Here is a 17,135-nt window from a genome sequence, read left to right as displayed (position 1 = left end):
GAGTAAGATTGTCTAATATAGGGGGGTCAAACTCAAGGTAAAGGGGCTGATTCAAACCACCATATCATTTTGTGGTATATATACAAGTAAATATTGTGCATTAACTCATGTTTATTGTTTAAAAAATAATTTTGAAAAGGAAATTGGGATCAAGTTGCATATGTGATGACTTGCAAGTCAATAATGTGCATTGACTCATGTTTATTGTTTTACAAATAATAATTTAAAAGAGGGAATTGGGATCAAGTCGCATATTTAATGACTTGCAAGCCGACTCAAGATTTGGATGAAGATGCGCCTAACTATTGCCACCTGCTGCCGAGGAACGCCCCCGGAAATAACTCGATCTCGGGGACTTTTTGACGCGAAAAACATCCTTTCGATGTGGAATACGGTAAGGTCAAATGCACGCGATTCACAAGCAAAAATATACTATATACGTCGAAATTTGTCCACCGATTGACGGTGATCGTTAAAATTGTACAATAACTAATACCTAACGGGACATAGTAGGCTATATACAGCATGCTGAGCATATCGATTTGTTTGTTTTTTGGTGTTGTGAAGTTTGCAAATTGCTGGATTGCACGTGTCTTGCTAAAATGTGCAAGATCTTCATTTTTCTTGGTGTTGAAGTATATATCTCATCAGGGTAGTTATTTATTATTTTACATCTAGGGATAACAGGGTTGGTTGCCACAAAGGTTAGTTCCCACAGTTTTTCCTTGTATACCCTATCCAGTTAACTATCAGAACATCAGAACAAACATTAAAGTAATATCAACATAATGAATTTTAATCCATTATTTCCATTCGTGCAAAATAATCTTTATTGTAGTACAACGCATTCTTGTTGGAAACATTGACACTATGTAGATTAAAAACAAGTGTGGAAAATCCCTGCACGGATTCATAAACATTGATGAATATTGGTCATCTTCGATCATCAAAAATGTTATAATTGAACATTTGCCTCTCAGATGTACTCTTACTGTGCTAAAAAAAATTAACAAGAGCTCTTTTACGCCACTGCAAACTTTATGGTGCATCTATGCAACATGTAATTGCACTACATTTAAAGGGAATGAGAAGAGATGCTTTGATTGCCTGTGAATTTTCGCAAATCTCATTTCTATCTACCACTCTCCAGCTATTACAATTCATCAAATTATTTTCTCATGTGCTGTGTAAAATAATGCAGGTTCCAGTATTGAGAAAACACAAAACATTTCAAGTAAATTAGACAAACAGTACCATGTGTAATACTGATTGCAGACATGTATATTGTATCACTGCATCTAAGTGATCTCTCACCAGCTAGAAGCATACATAATCCTTTAAAAAAACTGGCCTTTAAAAAACATTTTTTTACAAGATTTTTCAGTAGCAGAGACCTTTTAAAAACGGATTATTCCTCCGACATGTTACTCTAAAATCAACAAGAGTAATGTGTTAGAATAAAGTATACAAACAAATACTACTGGCTAAATAACCGGCATGATCAACATTACAAACCTGTTATAATATTAACGTAATGTCAATTATTTATGTATTTTTCATGTTAAAGTACAATCTTTTCTAGTCACTCCATAAATGGTTAATCGCTCATATTTTTATACTATGATGATGATGACAAATCTGTGCACTCTTCCGACACGTAGCTGTGCAAATTTTACGGACTTGTAGTGCACTTGAGCAACCTCTAGATGTCTCTATTTCAAAATAATCAAACAGGACTCAAACAGTTAACCAGCAACTGTGTTTGACATAATTTAGACTTATCAATTGATAAGATGCTGTACATTGACAGCAAGTGATATCATAATGGAGACACAAATCATATTATTCTCTATGTACACAAAACTTAGCCACTACCACAGTTGGCCCTTACACCAGCATTGTGGTTAGTTCGATTACAATAACAACAAATGTATTGTGATCTCGTTTTAAAATAAAGTGTAGATTTGAATCACAAAACACAACTTATTACGCTGCTATAATAGCCCAAACAAAGATGTTGTTTGTTATGGTGTGTTTATAGGAATCAAGTTGAAGAAGCAAAGAACAAACTTTCACTTCTGTCAATGTGCTTTTTTTTTTTCTTTGTCTCGTCTCCTTGGCAATTTCTCCAGAGGATGTCAAACGTGACATCAAAAAAGGGAAGTGGCGACCCATACACGCAATGTTTTGCAAGACGCATCCCGATGGGTTCGTTGATCAGGGACATGATGACTTGGGATGGAGTAACTTTAACGTGACAGTCTGAGGACCAAATTGGTTGACTCCAGACTGAGATTGTGGAGATTTATTCTAGTATTCAGATGTCAAGGTGTGGTTGTTGGCATCCAGAGAGGTGGACGGCGAGCTGCCACAATTGGCCAGGCGTCGGTAAACAAAATGAAAGGGTGGCGCTTGCGGGCGGCTATGGAGCTCCGCCTTGATCTTTTGAGGGTGGGTGTCAGGAGCGAGCTGCTGGCTACTACCTTCCGTCAGCAGGAACAAACCGTAGCTGTCAGGTTCCGATACTTTGAATTTCAGCGCGCAGAGTTGACACACCTCCTCCGCGGTAGCGTAGGGTCGGACAGGGAGAGTCTTAGCGGTGCAGCCGCTACCTAGCTCCTTCAGTGCAACCCTCAGGTAATTCTAGATGGAAGTTAGAAAAAAAAGGGGGGGAAATTACTATTTTGTTATTGTATTTGTTTCTATGAATAAATAATCTGACATTTATGAGTCTTTTTTAAAGCAAATACAATTTAAATTTTTAATCATGTGCAGTTTTTAAAAAAAATTGAAGATAAAGTAAACACACGTGCATATGAAACACCAAAGTGAAGTGATTTTCAATGAATGTTACAATTACTATTTTAAAAAAAGGACTACCGTATTTTCATACTATAAGGCACACTGCATTATAAGGCGCACGCTCAATTATATATATTTTTTTTACATATATAAAGCACACTGGATTTTAAGGCGCATTATCTATTTTGGAGAAAATGTAAGACTTAAGTGTGCCTTATAGTCGTGAAAATATGGTACTTTTCAATCACCTTGTATAGTAAAAGCATAAATACATTTCTTAGATTAAAAAAAAATCACTGATTGGCTTATTATGACGCCGTCCAAATCGTTTTGACTGGGACTGTTCGGCAGTGTTCCAACGGGACAGTTCCAGGCAAAACGTATTGGACGTCTATTGCAGTCAAAGGGTCTTTTTCTAATATGAAATGTTTTGTTATAGGGCAGCCACATTGAGATTGCTGGACATACTTGAAAGTCATCAAAGGAAGGCTCGGCGTGCAGAGTTGTGCGTCGCCGGTGCCACTGGTGAAGCGTGTTTCTGGTCTCGGAGCTCAGCACCCTGGCCGCCTGCTCCTCTTGGAAGTTATGGATCAGTGACATGGCTCCATAGGCACTGGTTAGATAATAACCACCTGCACCACAAGATAAGAAAACACTGTAAGTCAACCTATTCCTGTCATGCTCATTTTTGCCTAGCAGATGGTGCTCAACTTGTGCTGTTATGTTACATTTTTGGGGTTTTGTAGGCAGTTTTAAAAATCAAAACTAGTAGATACAACTGTGAGTAGATCATGAGGTATCTTTACATTGTAGTGAAAATATGCATTCTACAGTACTGCTGCTGCTTTTTACAATGGATAGCTTGAGCCGGATGTTTTACTGTACATTCATAGACAATGCAGACTCTAGACTAGGCTTAAGGGGAAGATTACCTTCTCCATTAAGCAGTGAGGGATCCAGAAGCTCCATCATGTAAAGTATCTCATTGTTCAGTTGTGGCATGTCACATTGGGCAAGGACGTAGGTCAACATTGGTAGGAAGTCATCCGCACCATACATACGCCCTGGGAAACAAACAAAGTGTTTAAACGATGTCAAATTTAGGTTTCGCTCACATAAGTTTGTATATGTAGAATTCTGTGAAACATTTGCTACCTGAATTGTCTTCCATGATGGTATAGATGAGTTTGCAAACCCTTAGCAGCATGGTGACTTTCTTCTCCGGAGAGTACAGTTTGCACATGGTGTGGAACTTGTAATTGATCTTCTCGATAGCGATGGGATCCGGCGGCACCATGTCTTCCACACCCATTTCTTGCGGCTGCCGAGCTTTTGCCAAAGACATGTTCTCCTTCAGTTCCTGCAACTCCCCGCTGCGCACCTGGAACTCCTGCAGGGCGCTGCTAATCATCGGCTTGAGAGGCTTCAGTACGCACTTGTGCATGGCCTTCTCTAAAACGTGATCTGAAAAGAGAAAGAATTTTTCATTTTCAATACCGCTTATCCTCACTCGTATTGCGGGGGTGCTGGAGCCTATCCTAGCCATGTCTTAGCGGTAGGTGGAGAACACCATGAATTGGTTGGCGGCCAATCACAAGGGCACAATGAGACAAGCCATTCACATGCAGAGATAGGGACTTTGTCTTCAACCAACCAACCATGTGTGTTTTTGGGATGTGGAACGAAACTGGAGTACCCGGAGAAAACCCACGCAACAAACCGGTTATTGAACTTAAATTGAGAGGCGGATGTGTTAAGCACTCATCGCACCCTCATCTATTTAAAAAAAATATTGATTTTCTATGTGTATCTATGATCTTCATTTTAGTTTTACCATGAATTCACACAATCTACTTTCACGGGTCACACAAAGTGTTTTGTGGAGCCAGATTTGGCCCGCCGGCCGCCATTTTGACACCATTGCCTTACTGGGTTCCCCCCAGAAAAGTTGGTGGCTGCCACATAGGCGGTGATAGATGTCCAATCAATTTTGACTGCTCGGGCTAGCAGCGATCAGAACAGTATTTGAAGGTCTGTCCCTTTGAGTACTCGTCAACATCACTGTTCTAATCATTCTTGTGCGCACAAAAAGCCACAATAGCACAAGTCAAGGACGGGTCGAGTTTCTGCAGAATACTTTTACGGCTTATCTTGGCGTGTTTTTAAGTCTATCTCACGACAACACGAAAGTAAAAATAAGAAAGTGAGAAAACTCACACAAAAAGAAGGAACATGCCCCAAAAGCTTTTTTTTTTCGTTTACATTTCGGCTCATGTGGTCTGACTAACATATGCCATGATATCATCCAGACAGGATGGAAACCAAACCGCAGCAATGCTGAATAAGGCGGAACGTGTGTGTCTTTCTGTGCATGTGCATTGCTGACTTTTCTTCGGAATAGGGTTAAGTCAGTTGTTTTATTTTCGAGCTCAGCATGTGCAAAGACTGATTCTTACTCAGCATTGCGCCTGGCCGGATCACATAAATCCCACTTGGCCATTCTTGTCGCTATGAATCATTCATTTCCAACTCGATCATCTTGCATTTTTAATTCCTTCTGTTGCTACCTCAGCTCGGCTGGAACTAAACTGCTGAGCAAAAGATGTGTACTTTATTCCGAGACCTAGACAGAAGAACATTGAGTTATGTTCCACCAAAAATGACTAACAGCTGTCATTAAGGGCTTTGTACTGCAAAGTATATTTAATTGTACAATAGTTATCAGCCAAACTGTTCTTGGTGAGAACCTTATTCCTAGACGGCATTTAGTATTATATTGTAAATCAATCTCTTCATGAAAATGCATGTTTGTCACTGTATTCTCTATATTTTGGACAGATCCATTCATCAGTTCTACATAAGTGTACAAAATCTATTCCTAGTCAATGCAACCAGTGTATTTTTGCCCTCCATACTAAACAACTAACCATTGTACAATAAGAATGAATATTTTGTTTTAGTAGCATATACGTACATAAAGATGGACAATATATGCAACCATAAAAAGGCAAATATGCCAAAACTTCCTTTATCCGAATGATAAGTGTTATGAAACTGAAAAAAGCGCAACCACAAAACCAAATTGATGAACCACTAAAACTCTACTGAGCAGTAAAGCGTGTCACAACAACACCCAATGGTGGAGTGGTTATTTTGCTTGACTTCGCCAAGGCCCACGTGGGATCGATTAACACTCGGTCATGGAGTGTTTTTTAGAGAATGGTTGCCTCTCTCTATTTGGGGGCTCTATGTTTGTCATTGGCACTAAAAAAATTAGATGACCCATATAGGTTTCAAGATATTTCACTTTGGAGAAGAGTTAAGTGTTTAGGAGTTAAACATAGCCTAGTGTAATCAGGATGAGAGGCGTTTCTGTGATATGTCTCAGTTCTCTTGATTGTTTGCTTCCTGATAGTGACACAACCTCAATATAGCATCTTGGGTCAAAAGCAAGACATTCAGGTTGACGGAAACAAGCCATTTATCTGAGTGTTTTTCTCACATTACTTTATGATTACAATGTTGGCTAAGGACGACCAGTTGATTTTTTTTCGATATAGCATTAAACAAAACACCTAATTGATGGCATTTTGACCTCAAAAGCAAAAGTACGCCATAACAATTAAGAGCAGTGCATTTCAGTATCAATAACATGTTTTGATACTTTTGACAACTTTAAGGACCACATATTTTAAGATCATTGATCTGTGTGGGGAAGAGTATGAAACAAGGAGGTCTATTCTAACCCCACACTTCCACTCACCCACCCCTCCGATAACAGAACTCTCTACTCATTCTCATCTCAAAGAGATTCATAGAATTGAAGCCAAACAGAAACAGCAAAGGCCCTTCAATATGCCATTGTCTTCTTAGCCAAAATGTGATGATACTGTCTGTTTTTTTTCACTCTGTTGCTGTTGTGATACTAGACTTCATGTTTATTCACTTAGCAAAGGAACACTTTTCTCATTTACAAGACAACTACTATAAAATGTGTATATGGTGAGAGAAACTAGGACAGCATCTGGAAAAACAGTTTGGAAAAGAGTCACTGTGAAAAAATGCAAAGTGAGAGTCAGAGACCTCCAGACTGCAAAAGAGAAAGGAGGCGCTCTGCTTCAATTCCACTCTCTCTCTTATTGTGTTCATCTAGCCCAGCTGGGCTTTGAACGGAGCATCGTCAAAACAAAAATATTGTGCAACACTTCTCAGAACTAAAATTACGACTCCTAAAGTATGTTATTGACATATTTATATGATTTATATCCACTTTCAAAGAGACAAAAATGACAAAAACAGGAATTGGATCAAATCCTTGTGTTGATTGATATAGTTATTCATATTCCCAGAAGCAATATTTAATATTTATAACATTAAATAAAAATAAAATCATACTTTTAATGTTTTTTTTAAGTTACTCTATTTTGTTCTTTCTAATCCTGCCCCTTATTTATTTATTTATTTTTTTTTTACCAAAAATGACCTAATAAAAATGTCCAAATCTAGTACTCTATAAATAATTCGATGGAGCAAGAGGTAGGGGGAAAAAAAGGACTTCCTAAAACGACTTATCAACATGATGACACATGACTGGATATGACATGGCACTCCTCATTCCCTAATCCTTGATGATAAAGTCATTATGCTTATGTAGTAGAAATAATATTGCAGCAAAACATCAGACTTAATAACTCTTTCACTGCCACTGATGTTGATAGACTTTCAATCCTCTCCTTTCTTCTTTCTACTATAAATTTAAATGACTAGTAGATGTCCCATCTGTTTAAAATGGGAGGATGCAGCACTCCCAGTCCAAATGGTTTGAATGACAGTGACAGTCAAGAGTTAATTATGTGAAGACTGGATTAACTAAACTCAAAGTCAACTGTTCTGGATGTAAGCATCTGGATGTAAAAATTAGGGATTAGTATAGTAATCATTCATTCATTTTCCATACTACTTATGCTCACAAAGGTTGTGGATGTGCTGGAGCCAATCCCAACCAACTTTGGGCAGACCACCCGACGAAAACTGACGTGTCCAAATTCCCAAACTTACCTATTTGGTCTTCAGGTATGAGGCTCTCAATGGGCAGGCCCAGCTCTGAACTTTGTCGCAGGTAACTCTTCATCTGAGTGATAAACTGACGAACAGTCTGAAGAAGCTCCAGTCCAGAAGCAAAGCTCTGCCAAGTCGGGGTGCCCGCCCCTTCGCCCATGTAGCTCAGGAAATCCTGCACTAGGGAGCCGAAGTAGGAACCTTTATCCTTGGACAGATCCACCACTCGTCGAATGGCTCTCTTTTCGGGTGTCAACAGTGAGTTAAAAACACCGCTCATCTTGCGAAGGTGACCTCGCAGTGCTTTCTGGAGGACCAAAGCGCTAGCACTCGGCCGGCGTCTTATTCTATGCCCGGGCGGCATCATGGTCAGGTCGTGGTCTTGGTCCTGATCACTCTCAAGGACAACCCCATAGTCAGGCTCTTCTTCGTCATCGTCCTCGTCGTCGTCATCGTCTTCCTCCATGCTGGAATAAAGAAGATGGGACGAAGGTAGTGAGAGAGGGAGCTGGGTGTTAAAATCCTCCACTGTCGGAGGACTTGGGTCGTGTAGAGGGGGAAGGAAGAAAGCGGTGGACAGAGAGGAATCTAGAGACTCTGAGGAATCCGTGGAAAGGCTCATGTCACTCAGACGTTGGCAAACTCCCTGGCAGTCATCTGAAGCTTCTCCAACGTTCTCTCCGCACTCCGTTGTTTCTTTCCGGGAGGAATCTGGAATACTGATGGAGGGCTGGCTACAAGCTTTTCCGCCATTCTGTTGAGATAGTTTGGCCTTTAGAAGCGCCTTTTCGATAGTCTGGTCCTCTAGTGCCAAGTGACACTGGGCGTCTTCCAGGGAGAACGACGGTGAGGGTTTGACCCTGCGAGGTGAAGAGGATAGAGACGAAAAAGAGAGAGGCAGAGAGGGTCTGGGGATGGAAATAGGCGAGCTAATGCTGAGTCTCTTCGGTGGGGATGACGAGGGGCTGATACTTAATGAAGAACCAAGACGTGATAGGAGGCTACTGCTACGCTCCTTTTCTTCCGCCTTTTCCTTCGATACGTTGATCCAGGGAATTTTTTCGGGCATACTGGCCTGCCGGGATGATTGCTGTGCTCCAAAGCGAGGCGGTGGCGGGCGGGCTGGTGGAGACCGGGAAGCAGTGTCTACACCACTTTTACTTTTTTCAGCTTGCTCTTCCGTGTTGCTGTTGAGACAATGAGATTTCACCTCATTGGAGGATTGACTGTCAGTGATATCAGCAGGCTTGTCGCCAGCGACTTGCAGTGCTTCTGTTTCTGGGGTCTGATTTAGACGTTTGTCAGGTAGACCAGAAGAATTTGCTGGCGGGCTCTGGTTGCTGTCTTCTTGGTGAACTTTAATGAAAAGAGGATTTATGAAGCAGAGTGCACCATTTGATTGAATGCACTCGAGTTCTGAAGGGCTGCGAGTCCGAAGCCAAGGGCGGCCTGCGGTGGCAACTGAGAGTGGTCGCTGGCCAGTCGGAACCAGTCTGTCAGAAGATGTGGCTCCTGACAAGATGATAGAACCCTTCTTATGGCACAATTCAGTGTCCCAGAATCCTGAAAGACAAAATAGGCATATCCAGTTATACCGTGTTAATTGCTGTTTAATACAGTACAGAAAATATTCTTTCATCAACAAAAATAATTAACGTAACATTTAAAAAATCGGAGAAAACTACGATAAAATATCAAAATGACAGGAACACCATTAAAAAGAAAAGGCATTACCATGTTATACTAATTTAAGAATAGCTGGTGTCTTGCACTTAAGTTACTGAACTACTAACTATTTAATCATCTACATTTACTAGGGTGCATTTTTTTCTTTGATTTATCAGAAAACAAAGAGTTATGGATATGCTTTTAATCTGGAATTCCATTCTCATTGACATCACTTTGAAAGAGGTTTGCGGTCAAGGCTTTTTGACATGAAAAAAAATAGCAATAATATTGGGTGTTGCATCATTTTCACCGCAACATTAATCATTCTCCAGTATGAAACAAAAACAACTCTGGATAACAAGTAGCCCTTCGAAGAACGAGGAAAAACAACACTGGGTTTACTAATCGACACAGTCACATTGGATTCCCAGATCTTGGCAACTTGAACCTGTAAAATTGTTGGTATAGAGGAGCATCTAAGAGACTGGTTAGGTTTAAGATTTTAGGCCCCGAAACAGCATTATAGAGATGAGCCTAACACAAAACTTAAAATGAGCTATACCACAGAAGTTGATGGCCTCTTTCCATATAAACTCGGTCACCGGCTCAATTAGATCCTTCCCACATGCTCGCATAAGTTAGATCAAACAATAGAATCATGTCTTTAAAGTATATCAAGGCCTGAAAGAGCTGGATTTTTTTCCAAACTCAATGGCCTCAGACAAAAAGGTTTGAAAAGCATTATATTCTGCAAGTATTATCATTACTATTTTCATAAAACAATCAGTTCCAGCCTCAATATTTATAAAGTTTAACCTTTCATCTGAGCTTCTACCAAGCACACTTTTTTCTTTTGATCATCAAAATGTTCAATACTCTAAGTCAACTTTAACCAACCATAAAATACTTTTTTTGAACATAAAATGGAACTCCAGCAGGGCAGTTTTTGCAAAATTACAGGCATTACTTTCAAGTGGTCCATTACCAAACTGTCAGCATTCTTTCGAGTCTCACATGTGCCATGCCAGGCAGTCCAAGTATAAAATATACACAAACACTCACAGAGTTTCTTCCTTTCGACAACAGAAAATGGATGACAGGAATACTTACTGTGATTGCAAACAGATGAGAGGTTTTTAAGAGATCGCTTCCAAAATCTCAGGATGGTTTCACTGGTTAATAATGCCCTAACAACAGTGTTTTGTTGGTGTAAGCTGATCTTCTAGCGTCTTGAGCAAAACTCCTACTCAATATTTGTGATGACTCCTCATGGTAATGTGTTTTTGGGATGGGCTGTTTGCAGAGTATCCCCGCCTCCATCCCTCCCATTCTCCCTCCCTTTCAACTCTCTGCCTGTAATTCTTTCATGGACACATGCCCAACCCCCGTCTGGGCTCCCACTCTATCCTTGTTTACAATCGACGTCTTCTTTGCTGAATGCATCGGTTTTACATGTTTATGTTTTATTTTTCATTGTTTTTCCCCTTGTATAGCATTAGTTGGAACTTGTTTTCCAGGCAGTGTTTCAGGAGAGATTTTTGAAAAATATCCTGTTTGGCTTTTGCTCTCTTTTAATGAAACTTGACTCCCTTGGGTGATCACCATTTATTTACACAGGCCCGGTTTAGACTTTGACAGTACATTCAAAAGCTGGAATAATGTCTGAAAGATTAAGGTCTATTCTGGGTCTGTGGTGTTTAAACAAGCTCACAGGTAAAGATGCAAAGATGATTTTTAAATAAGAATAAATAAGAATTGATCTTGTCCTGGATTTAGGAAAGTTTAGGCTTCGGATAGTGTAGTTTTAAGATTACCGGACGCTCAATTTCATTAAATAGCATTCATTAACACATTGGCTGCCACTGAGTGTGATAGGCCAACCAGAGTTGGTCTAAAGATAAACAATCATTGACCACACAGTTATAAGATTAACATCAATCGGTCAAAAAAGATTGAATGTCTTTTGCCATCAACGACATGAACATATGATCATCCATGCCAAACATCCTAGTTAAAATGTGTTTCATATCCACTGCAATCAACGACAGTGAATGAGTTAATAATGTTGAGAAATGACTTGCTGTATAAGTCTCTCCAACGTCATTGAATGTGATTATCCTAGACACAATCTCTTTTCACCTTTCATACGCACAGACACACACACAAACCCCTTTATGTCCATAAGAGCACCCTTTTATATACCTTACAAACCACACCATTGTCACCTTGCCTAAAAGACGACATTTAGTTAATAAGGCCCAGCCAGGGAAATTCTGTCTTTTAAATCCCTTCAAACCACATTAAAGGGTAGCTTTCAATGTGTGTCACGCTGGACGCCTTTAATATGATAACAGATGTGTTTTGTCAGGTTAACTCTCGAGCTGAGTCATACGTTAGAGCTTGAATGGACACCCAGATCACTGTATTGGAGTATTACATTCCACACAGTAACTTTTGTGTCCCCACAGTTGTATTTGTCAGAAGTGGCTTTCAAATACTATCATTTCCATTTGTATTAGTATATAATAAAAAGAAATCCAACAAACCTGCTCCAAATTTGGCGATCTCTGCGAGCTCAGCAGGGGTTTTGGCTGAAGCAATGGTCTCTGGTAACTTCAAGGTAAACGGAAGCACATCCCTGAGTAAAAGCAACAAAAGCAGGAAGAAATTGAATAATCAAGTTGGACCAGGTGGAACTCAAGTGACTCAGTCAATCTGCTGAGGACGGCATAGCTTTGGCAGAACCATGGATTCAACCAATTGTCTGGAAGGCAAAATGGCTGACTCTGTGCAATGCTTTTACATGGTTTTTAAAGCCTTCCCTACAGTCCAGAAAGGGCAAGGGTAATTCTGAAGAATCGACTCACCTACTGATGCAGCAGAATGCAACAAGGCGAAAGAGGTCTGCAAAACTCAGGCCAGATCCTTCTAAAGAAAAAGCTGCAGGAGAAAACAGAACAGGGCGATAATCATAAATTCCATTACCTGGGCATAATGAAACTTCTATTAACAAAATGTCAAATATATTTTATTATGATTACCAAACCCCAATTGTTAAACAACTAGTTTGGTTCAATATAATTGTGCACTATCATACTTTAATAAGTCTTTCTTGCTGTATATTAGGTTATTCACACATTTTAAACTCTGAAAAATTACTTCAAACTATAAAAACAAAAACATCACTTTCTATCCTGAATCAAGAATGAAGACTTATAATACCTAACTATCTCACAACTCCTCATTTAGTTTCTAGATGCGACAATAGTGGCTTACTGTACTGGCTCTCTTTGACGGTAAAATCTTTTACAGGAACTGGAAAGTTCTTATCCATGCGTAAGGATATAACCTTTTTCTGAAGGCTTGATGACTTCCTCACCAGAAATGTCTACAAGCCAAAGGAAGAAACACAAAATAAGAAGTCTTACAAATGCCATACTTCGTTGTGTGCCATATTGCATTTCATTTTTAACCTCCAAATTCTTGTTAAAGCTCAGAAACATTACATAGGGTATATACAATAATAAATGTTTCCTACTCCTGCTGCTTGCTTCTGTAGTATGCGTACAGCATTCTGGTGACTAAGGTCAAGTTGGAGCCACACAGGATGTGTATTAATCAATCTGTCCAAAACACTGAGTCGCCGATGCAGAGAGTCATAGCCAGAATCTCTAACTCCGGCCAGTCCAGTATCTATTTTAGCACAGGGAGATTCTTGTAGAAATAGTCCACCCACTTCATCACCAAGCCTAAAAAAAAAAAAAAACAGGCAAAAATGTGTGCTATATTAAAGTAGTAAGTGGTGTATAAGTGCATATGCATGTCTAAGATAAAATCCAAGTATCTGGTATATTTTACATTTAAAAAATGCATTGGGTTTTTTTTTGTTCTTCCACGTTCCTTCATGATTTTGTCTTATCTTATCCAACGAACAAAAACGGCTGCAGGCATGTTTAAAGAGAAAAAACAAGCAACCTGCTTCCCGTTATCTGATTTGTGTTTACAACATCGATTCTTCACATCTGATTTTTTTTTCCCCCTCCCATTTCTAATGGTTTGAATATGTTTATTGGACATGTCCAGAGTAGCATGTGTCTAAATCTTGATTTGCTTTTCAGGTGTGATTCAAGTTCAGCAAAGTTCACACACAGTTTAAGAGGACTGCATCAATACAAGGTAGGCTAACATCCTGGTTGATACTTGTTGAAAAGTCACGTAGGGGGTAAAATAGTAAAGTAATATTGATACATGAATGCAAACAGTGGTTCTTCATCACATATATATGCATAGAAATATACAAAAATCTCAATTGTGCTCTCTGCTGTTTGTACTGAGCTAGTGCATCGTATTAGTTTAACTGGCTTTTCTACGCATGAAATGATCTCATTCAGTCAACAAACTGAGCTAACCTTTGTATTGAATCGGTGCCGTGTTTTTCTGTGGTCTCTGGCTTTTTCCCCATTTCTTTCTTCAAAGTGCCGATTTCCAGGGCAAAGGATTCAATCAACTACACAAAAAGGGAAAAAAATACATTCACAAAAAGAAGTATTAATACATTTGATAATCACTTCACATGTCTAAGCAAAAATACGATCAAATAAGTAAAAATGAATCATATAAACTAACTGTTTAAAATGATATCTCAGTTAAAATCAGAGTGTGATGCTTGGGTTTAAATTTTAGTCTTTTTTTTTTTACATTGATCGACCTCTAAATGTGTGGCGATGTCCAATCATCCTGCTTGGCGTAGATGTAAAAGTACTAGCAGTTCAACTTGACTATAATGTAACGTGTACATGGTTTATATAGCTGAGAGGCTCGATCAGTCAAGGAATATATTTTGTTTTTTGAGTAGAGCACTTAAGATAATATGGAGCCTAGAGCAAGAGTCCAAGGAAAAACTCAGTTGTTTTTCTTCAACATACCAAGTTTGTCGCTGACTGACTTCCTTTTTTGAAAAACAGTAGTGAATGCTGTGACGTACCTTGAAGAAACTGCTTTTCCGCTCCCGTTTGTGGATTTTTTGGGTGGACATCTTGTTGGATTTCTTGGGTAGCTTTCTGCTAATAAGAAAAATAATCAAAGATACTTTTAGTCAATTGAAATGAAAATTATGATGATAAAAATTCTAAGATGATTCTTTGTTCAGTTCATGTTTAAAATATGCCAAATCACTGCCAGATTATGCGGCCTGTAGCGACAGTTTTAATTTAAATTGAAAATATCAAATATTACCTATGAAATGAGAGATAACTGGTGCACGTTTCACGTTTGGGGGTTTGGGAGCCAGAAGTCTGATTGTCTATTAGTGTGAGCCTTGTAATATGTGACTCAAAGTACAGACCAGTAAAATAGGAAGTGTGTTGTGAAAATAAAATAAGGACTATGCCAACAGTTCATATAAATGTCTTCTCTCTATCCTGAGATACTGAGCAGTGTAGATTGTTTTGAATTTTATGATTTATGACAATACTATAATAGGTTGTGTTCTAAAACATGAAGGCAAAATTACCAGTCTATTTTAAATGAACACACACACAAACTGTTGTCTACCAAAGCCTGCAATTTGCACTTACAGACACACCCTGTACTCTAAACCCAAAGTCTTGAACTTAAAAAGGACATGTTCATTAAAGCTAATAACTACCATTTGCATTGTCTTGAAATCAAAGAACCACTGGCAATTATAGTTTACAACTCTGCAAACCTTTATGTAATATAACCGTTATACCAAACACCTCTTAGAAGCAATATAAATGAAATGCAAATCATGTTTGATGTCAAATTCCCAATCACATATTGGTTATTTTATTTCAAAGACAGAAACAAAAATACTCAGGGTCATAGTACACAAGTTATTTCCATGTGCAAGATAAAAATAAGTATTAAGCTTAGAGACGGAAAACCCTTCAAACTTGCAATCATACTGCCAATGAGTAGGAATCAATCGAAGTCAGGAAAAATAACTATTTGAGTCATCAAGTGGCCCAGATTAGGCAAATTGAGAAATTTGTGTACGTTAAATAAACAATGAGTCACTTGAATATTTCCTCAGAATGGCATTGTTTGGAAACTATTACTATACTCCTTTAATTTCCCCAGAATTGGAAACTATTATACTCCTTTTATTTCATCAGAATGGAAACTCAGCTCAAACTTACTATGTAATAACTACAATATACACAGTATTTATGTTTTTGCCATTATAGTTTCTTGCTTAGGAAGAAACTGAAAAGTAAATCGGCATCCCCAAGCTATTTTCTGCCAATATTTACATTTGTCTGAAGGGAGGCTTGAAATATCACACGTGGACTCCAATGTACGTAAAGTATATTCCTGCAGTATAATTTGAACAATTTTGATTTATAAATTCAGCATTGGTGCAAATGTAACAACTATGTTTGGGATATGCATTTACATATGGGTGTTTTTTTTTTTTTTTTTTACTGGATCATTTGACCAGCAGTTAATTTAGATTTGAATTTGCAAACATAGCACTGGCTCGTCAACAGTGAGAAATAATCATATTATCAGATTTTCAATTTTTCTGAGCAGATTAAAAGTGTGATGTAAAATTCCAGCCTCTGCTCATTAAAAAATATAAAAAGAATATCCAAAATAGGACAATTTACAAGTGTAGTATACAACGTTGCAATAATCTAATTACTTACAGTCTAATTACTCTGCAAAAAAAATACATTACACAAAGCTCTTCTATGGGGGGAAGGGTGATTGCAAAAATAAGTACATATACTGTTAAAAACAGAATGCTCATTCATTGTGTAGTTATAAAAACGAATTTGCGTGTCGAGTTAGTAGTGTTTCATTTTGTAGCGCGGTACGTGGAGATGGTTGGCAACTTGACAAGCAACCCTGGACAATTCCTCCCGTTTTCTAGACTACTTGATTCAAAGATTGTGATGTACCACTATGCCACATCATTTTTTTTTTGGGGTTAATTGTAACACATCGTCAACGATTGAGGGTAAACAAATAACTAGTAAACAGGTGGTGGCGGGTTGAACAGCAAGTCCCACAGGATTCCTTCAACCTAATGCAATCAACGCACCACAATACTCAACCTTTTTTTCGACTCCTTGCCTAAACAAAACACGTTGATTACATAAAAAACACAACAAAATGACCAGTCACGAATGTCAATACACAAAATGTGTACATTTGAGAAACGATCCTTACCCAAATGCTGTGTATGTTGGTCAGAAGAAGCCCCCACTGTTATAACTATGTAGTTACAGAATGTATCATCATGGCTCCATTTCGTATTGTCGCTGTAGGAAATTTAGTGGATTCATAAATTATCCCTTCATTTCCTCAAAGGAAGGATGGTAAAGATCATCGGGGAAGCCCGATCGTCGGCTTCTTTCCATTAGTACTTGGTTCCTTTCCCGACTTGGCTGTGATCGCCACTTTGTGGAACTTTTTTTTGTGTGAATATTCAGAGCAAAGCTTCCGCTCAAGCCCTTTCATAACAATTGCTATAAACGGGATAACATTTATGCCTTGCTTTGAAAATGTTTAAGAGTATTTGGTGATCGTCGTTTGAAAATACGTGCCTATAGAATAGAAACGTGTTGGTTTATCATCAC

At 38.6% G+C, this 17,135-nt stretch overlaps 1 protein-coding gene and 1 long non-coding RNA gene across 3 annotated transcripts; one reads left to right on the top strand and one right to left on the bottom strand.

Moving 5' to 3' along the window:
- Window positions 1–291: 291 nt before the first annotated feature.
- On the top strand, window positions 292–13,704 carry LOC144205694 (uncharacterized). Its single transcript, XR_013328165.1, has 3 exons — window positions 292–394; window positions 3,242–3,459; window positions 13,647–13,704. It is a non-coding gene; the product is annotated as an uncharacterized LOC144205694 (long non-coding RNA).
- Window positions 822–16,951, bottom strand: rin2a (Ras and Rab interactor 2a). 2 transcript variants are annotated; one of them, XM_077730239.1, is made up of 12 exons: window positions 16,726–16,951; window positions 14,513–14,591; window positions 13,938–14,035; window positions 13,067–13,277; window positions 12,805–12,916; window positions 12,396–12,468; window positions 12,075–12,166; window positions 7,861–9,423; window positions 3,958–4,266; window positions 3,735–3,866; window positions 3,271–3,434; window positions 822–2,643 (listed from the first exon to the last, which is right to left on the bottom strand). In XM_077730239.1, exons 2-12 carry the CDS (start codon window positions 14,561–14,563, stop codon window positions 2,311–2,313), a joined length of 3,138 nt encoding a protein of 1,045 aa, XP_077586365.1. In that variant the 5' UTR covers window positions 14,564–14,591; window positions 16,726–16,951; the 3' UTR covers window positions 822–2,310. The 2 variants fall into 2 exon arrangements, with proteins under 2 accessions (XP_077586365.1, XP_077586366.1); XM_077730240.1 differs by having other exon boundaries at window positions 14,513–14,588.
- Window positions 16,952–17,135: the final 184 nt, after the last annotated feature.

Source organism: Stigmatopora nigra, chromosome 12 (genome assembly GCF_051989575.1).
Source record: "Stigmatopora nigra isolate UIUO_SnigA chromosome 12, RoL_Snig_1.1, whole genome shotgun sequence".
Classification (NCBI taxonomy): domain Eukaryota; kingdom Metazoa; phylum Chordata; class Actinopteri; order Syngnathiformes; family Syngnathidae; genus Stigmatopora; species Stigmatopora nigra.
This window is presented reverse-complemented; position numbering and strand designations above follow the sequence as displayed.

Coding starts and splice junctions, on each gene's coding strand:
- rin2a (XM_077730239.1), bottom strand. CDS start 14,563: ATGTCCACCCAAAAAATCCACAAACGGGAGCGGAAAAGCAGTTTCTTC. Junction 3,435..3,734: donor CTCACTGCTTAATGGAGAAG/GTAATCTTCCCC, acceptor CTTGTGGTGCAG/GTGGTTATTATCTAACCAGT. Junction 2,644..3,270: donor CTTCCTTTGATGACTTTCAA/GTATGTCCAGCA, acceptor ACTTCCATCTAG/AATTACCTGAGGGTTGCACT.